This window comes from Periophthalmus magnuspinnatus, chromosome 21, assembly GCF_009829125.3.
Source record: "Periophthalmus magnuspinnatus isolate fPerMag1 chromosome 21, fPerMag1.2.pri, whole genome shotgun sequence".
Lineage (NCBI taxonomy): Eukaryota > Metazoa > Chordata > Actinopteri > Gobiiformes > Gobiidae > Periophthalmus > Periophthalmus magnuspinnatus.
In genome coordinates this window covers 900,132-906,467 of record NC_047146.1, presented here as the reverse complement: position 1 = coordinate 906,467, position 6,336 = coordinate 900,132, and the positions used below count along the sequence as shown (strand labels likewise).

General features: G+C 46.7%; 1 protein-coding gene across 1 annotated transcript; it reads left to right on the top strand.

Annotated features, from left to right (window-relative positions):
- Nucleotides 1-2,131: 2,131 nt before the first annotated feature.
- Nucleotides 2,132-4,795, top strand: faima (Fas apoptotic inhibitory molecule a). The gene is made up of 4 exons (XM_033986650.2): nt 2,132-2,250; nt 2,981-3,209; nt 3,690-3,739; nt 3,884-4,795. The coding sequence occupies exons 1-4, from the start codon at nt 2,137-2,139 to the stop codon at nt 4,031-4,033; spliced, it is 543 nt and encodes a 180-aa protein (XP_033842541.1). The 5' UTR covers nt 2,132-2,136; the 3' UTR covers nt 4,034-4,795.
- The last annotated feature ends 1,541 nt before the right edge of the window (nt 4,796-6,336 follow it).

Sequence of the window (6,336 nt, the reverse complement as noted above, 5' to 3'; positions counted from 1 at the left end):
GTGGGGTATTAAAGAGGAGGTATTTACTTCTGCGGGGTATTAAAGAGGAGGTATTTACTTCTGCGGGGTATTAAAGAGGAGGTATTTACTTCTGCGGGGTATTAACTGTAACACGTAACATATTTACATCTCCACGTTTCATTTTATTATTTTAAAAATGCTATATTCACTTTTGTTTTTGTCTCTGAGTCTCTCCTCCCTTTGCTCTCTGTGCTAAGCCCCTCCCCCTTCAGAGCACTATCACAATCAGCTGCATCGCACTAATGAAACTCCTGCACATCACACCAGGTTTGTGAAGTCGTAGTGTACAGTTTGTGTCATGTTTTTGTATATTTATGGAGGATTGTCGTGTGGAGCGTGGGTGATGTCGGCTTGTGGGCGGAGCCTCGTACAGGATCTTACGGCTAACTGAGGAGGGTTTGAATAGAGCCCAGGAGAGATCTCTAGATTACTCAAACATAAATGACATTTATAAACCTCTTCAGACGTGTTTTTGATGAGGAACAGAGTTAGAACATGAGAGAAAGATACAAAAACATTTAGCATAACTTTAAATTTGTCATATTTTAACGAAACACTTTGATTATTCACATTTTGAAATGATTTTTAAATATTAGTGTCATGTTTAAATGTTTGGTTAATTATATTGTTAAAGATCAAATGGAAATAAAAAAGCTCAATGTGAGTCGTGTCGATACTGAAATCTCAAACTATTTTGATACTAAGGAATCGACTCGATACCGATTCTGATCCCACGATACTAAAAACTTTAGACGATTCGCTGTGATTCTCCACATTAAAGAGCAGTACTTTGTTTTATTTTATTTAGTATCGATACTTTTGACTCTAATAAAAAGCATTAAATTAATTAAAATAAGAATAAAGAAAATTAATTACTTAAAGTTCAGTTCATTATTAGTTGGTCATTTTATTTAGTTATATTTATTTTTTACATTTTGAAAAGGCAGACGGGCTGATTTGAGGGTTTTTTTTCATTTAAATGATTTATTCGCAGAATCACAGTGGAATGTTCCGCTGACGTCCGCGCGCAGAGGGGGCGTGTCCGCGGTGACGCACGCCGCCGTTGCCTGGGCAACAGCACAACCACAGCTTTAGTCCGCGGCTAACAGAAGCTAACCGGAGCTAACGCGGCTAAAACCCTGAAATAAACGCGATTTGTGTTGAATTCACGCGTAAACGGAGCGCGTGTCCGCGGGTGAACGGCGCCGCGCCCGGGACTCCCGCGGGAACAGCCGTAAGTCTCGATCCTCACACGAGATTACAGCGAAATGTAGAAATGTTCTGAGCCACGGAGCGGATAAAGCGCGTGCTAACATCCGGGCCACTGCACTTCCGCTTGACCTTCACAATAAAACACAAATGTAAAGATTAATGTCGTTTTTATGTATTTTTACTCGCACGTTATCAGAGCCGTTTAAGGGACATTTATTTAAGATGTTTTTGTGTTAAATGGCAACATTTTAAACGCCACGGGCTTGGAATCATTGTTCAAGTTGTTGCTTTATTTGTGGTTCACAGGAAACTCTGCTCCACCGCGTGAGCCCGCTCCTCTGCTCCTCTAACCCGCTCCTCTGCTCCTCTAACCCGCTCCTCTGCTCCTCTAACCCGCTCCTCTGCTCCTCTAACCCGCTCCTCTGCTCCTCTAACCCGCTCCTCTGCTCCTCTAACCCGCTCCTCTGCTCCTCTAACCCGCTCCTCTGCTCCTCTAACCCGCTCCTCTGCTCCTCTAACCCGCTCCTCTGCTCCTCTGCTCCTCTAACCCGCTCCTCTGCTCCTCTGCTCCTCTAACCCGCTCCTCTGCTCCTCTAACCCGCTCCTCTGCTCCTCTGCTCCTCTAACCCGCTCCTCTGCTCCTCTGCTCCTCTAACCCGCTCCTCTGCTCCTCTAACCCGCTCCTCTGCTCCTCTGCTCCTCTAACCCGCTCCTCTGCTCCTCTGCTCCTCTAACCCGCTCCGCTGCTCCTTTAACCCGGTCTCCCCCCAGTCCCCCCCCCCCACGGTCTCCCCCCGGTCTCCTCCTCTCTCCCCCCGGTCTCCTCCTCTCTCCCCCTGGTCTCCCCCCGGTCTCCTCCTCTCTCCTCCTCTCTCCTCCTCTCTCCTCCTCTGTCCCGGGGTCATGTCCTCTGACCTGGCCGCGGTGTGGGAGGTGGCTCTCAGTGACAGAGTTCACACCATCGAGTTTGAACACGGCACCACGACCGGAAAACGCGTCATCTACGTGGACGGAAAAGTACGTGCACCTGCTCCTCTGCTCCTCCTCTGTATCATCTGCTCCTCCTCTGTATCCTCTGCTCCTCCTCTGTATCATCTGCTCCTCTGTGTGGTGGTTAAACATGTTCTTTGTGTTGCGTAGGAGATCCTGCTATTCCTCTGCTCCTCCTCGTGTCCTCTCCTCCTCATCTGCTCCTCCTCTTGTCCTCTCCTCCTCCTCGGCTCCTCCTCTTGTCCTCTCCTCCTCATCTCCTCCTCTACTCCTCTGCTCCTCCTCTTGTCCTCTCCTCCTCCTCCTCTGCTCCTCTGTGTGGTGGGTAAACATGTTCTGTTGTAGGAGATTTTGCTCCTCCTCCTCTGCTCCTCCTCTGCTCCTCCTCTTCTCCTCCTCTGTATGGAGGTCACACTTGTTCTGTTGTAGGAGATCCTGCTCCTCCTCTCCTCTCCTCTCCTCCTCTGTGTGGAGGTCACACTTGTTCTCTTGTAGGAGATCCTGCTCCTCCTCCTCCTCCTCTGTGTGGAGGTCACACTTGTTCTCTTGTAGGAGATCCTGCTCCTGCTTCTCCTCCTCCTCCTCTCCTCCTCTCCTCCTCTGTGTGGAGGTCACACTTGTTCTGTTGTAGGAGATCCTGCTCCTCCTCCTCCTCTCCTCCTCTGTGTGGAGGTCACACTTGTTCTGTTGTAGGAGATCCTGCTCCTCCTCTCCTCCTCTCCTCCTCTGTGTGGAGGTCACACTTGTTCTGTTGTAGGAGATCCTGCGCAGGGACTGGATGTTCAAACTCGTGGGGAAGGAGACGTTCTCTGTGGGAAAGTCGAGCACCAAAGCCACGATAAACATTGACGCGGTGAGCGGCTTCGCCTACGAGTACACGCTGGAGATCAACGGCAAGAGCCTGAAGAAGTACATGGAGAACAGGTCCAAGACCACGAGCACCTGGGTCCTCAACCTGGAGGGCACGGACCTGAGGGTGGTCCTGGGTAAGACGCTAGTGCTACTACTGCTAATGCTAATGCTAATGCTAGTGCTACTACTACTACTACTACCACTACTACTACCACCACCACTGCACCACCTCATGGTGGTGCTGGTTTAGATGCTGATGTTACTTCTGCCAGTGTCGTCCTCAGGCCACTAGGGGGCGCTGCTTTTCAGAGGCAGTAATCTCTTTATCGACTTTACCTTTAATCCCCCTGTGCCCTTAAAGGCACCACCCACCTCTGCTGAAACACCACCCGCCTCTACTGAAACATCCACCTCTACTGAAGGACTTAGTACAAACTGTACTTCAGTACAAATGGTCCCACTGTCACTAGAGTTGTGTCCTTTGGCAGGGCATCTGGTGTAAAATGACAATAGCTCAATAATGAGGCTGGTTCAGTGTGAAAAGTTCACATTAAAGACGAGCAGCACTGGACTTAAAAACAGAAAAGAAAGTGTTTTTTTCTATTGTGTTTCAGAGAAGGACACGATGGACGTGTGGTGCAACGGACACAACATCGAGACGGCAGTGAGTGTTTTATACACGACACGTTTGTGTCATTGTAATTATATACACATTTATGATCGTGTATATAATAATTATAATTATATACACATTTATGATCGAGTTTACACTGGGGACATTCTGATCCTTTTGTGATGTTTCTGTCAGGGGGAGTTTGTGGACGACGGCACTGAGACTCACTTCAGTCTGAGCGGTCACCTCTGCTGCATCAAAGCCGTGAGCAGCGGAAAGAGAAAAGACGGAATCATTCACACGCTGATCGTGGACGGGACCGAAGTGCCCGAGTGTACAGAGTGAAACACAGCTGAAACATCACTGAAACATGACTGAAACATCAAAACATCACCAAAACACGACTGAAACATGACTGAAACATCACTGAAACACGACTGAAACATCAAAACATCACCAAAACACGACTGAAACATGACTGAAACATCACCAAAACACGACTGAAACATCACTGAAACACGACTGAAACATCAAAACATCACCAAAACATGACTGAAACATCACTGAAACACGACTGAAACATCAAAACATCACCAAAACATGACTGAAACATCACTGAAACACGACTGAAACATGACTGAAACATCAAAACATCACCAAAACACGACTGAAACATGACTGAAACATCACTGAAACACGACTGAAACATCACTGAAACATCAAAACATCACCAAAACACGACTGAAACATCACTGAAACTCAACTGAAACATCACTGAAACACGACTGAAACATCACTGAAACATGACTGAAACATCAAAACATCACCAAAACACGACTGAAACATGACCGAAACACGACTGAAACATCAAAACATCACCAAAACATGACTGAAACATCACTGAAACATCACTGAAACACGACTGAAACATCACTGAAACACGACTGAAACATCAAAACATCACCAAAACACGACTGAAACATGACTGAAACATCACCAAAACACGACTGAAACATCACTGAAACACGACTGAAACATCACCAAAACACGACTGAAACATCACTGAAACACGACTGAAACATCACCAAAACACGACTGAAACATCACTGAAACACGACTGAAACATGACTGAAACATCAAAACATCACCAAAACACGACTGAAACATCACCGAAACACGGCTGAAACATCACCAAAACACGACTGAAACATCACTGAAACATGACTGAAACATCACTGAAACATGACTGAAACATCAAAACATCACCGGAACACGGCTGAAACATCACCGGAACACGGCTGAAACATCACCGGAACACGGCTGAAACATCACCGGAACACGACTGAAACATCACCGAAACACGACTGAAACATCAAAACATCACCAAAACACGACTGAAACATCACTGAAACACGACTGAAACATCACCAAAACACGACTGAAACATCACTGAAACACGACTGAAACATCACCAAAACACGACTGAAACATCACTGAAACACGACTGAAACATGACTGAAACATCAAAACATCACCAAAACACGACTGAAACATCACCGAAACACGGCTGAAACATCACCAAAACACGACTGAAACATCACTGAAACATGACTGAAACATCACTGAAACATGACTGAAACATCAAAACATCACCGGAACACGGCTGAAACATCACCGGAACACGGCTGAAACATCACCGGAACACGGCTGAAACATCACCGGAACACGACTGAAACATCACCGAAACACGACTGAAACATCAAAACATCACCAAAACAGGACTGAAACATCACCGGAACACGACTGAAACATCACCGGAACATGACTGAAACATCACCAGAGTCAACCAGATCTGCACAGAGAGGAGACGTTCTCATGGCGCTCGTCGTGGTCAGGGGGTTGTACCAAACTCAACTCCACCAAAAACATCCACACATCTGCAGACGACGGATGAAACAAACAGAAAAACATTTCAAACTTGATTCTGATAAAACGATAAAGTTTCCAAAGACTCGATATCGATACGACAGCGATAAAAACAAACTCTTGAATGGCAGCAGGTCTTTCATGTCCCAGTGTGGTCTTATCTGAGGACTAAGGTCTAAAACGATTCAGGACAAGCTCAGCGTTTGTGATTAGGGTCAAAGTTCATGGGGTCTCTGCATCTTTTCTATTCTCCTCCTTCGTCTGAGCGAGTCCCTCACACTTGTTCAAAAATGACAATTTTAAAACAAAACCCACAAATATTGAACCTGGTCATTTAAAGTGACAAAGGGTGAGCCCAGAAGAACGAGACGGAGCGAGACGAGACGGAGCGAGACGAGAACGAGACGAGAACGAGACGGGAACGAGTCGAGAATGAGACATGAATGAGGCGAGGGCGAAAACAGGACGAGACGTGAATGGGTCGAGGACAAGACGAGAACGAGATGCAAACGAGACAGGGACAAGAACGAGACGAAGAAGAGACGTGGACAAGACGAGACGGGAACGAGACAAGACACGAATGAGACGAGAACGAGATGGGAACTGAGACAAAACTACCTCAGAACTGTCCCCAAACATGTCCTCTGCATTTGACCCATCCATCAGGAGCAGATAATTTGTCTGCACCAATCAGAGCCTCAGACCACAGCCTAAAGCCCGCC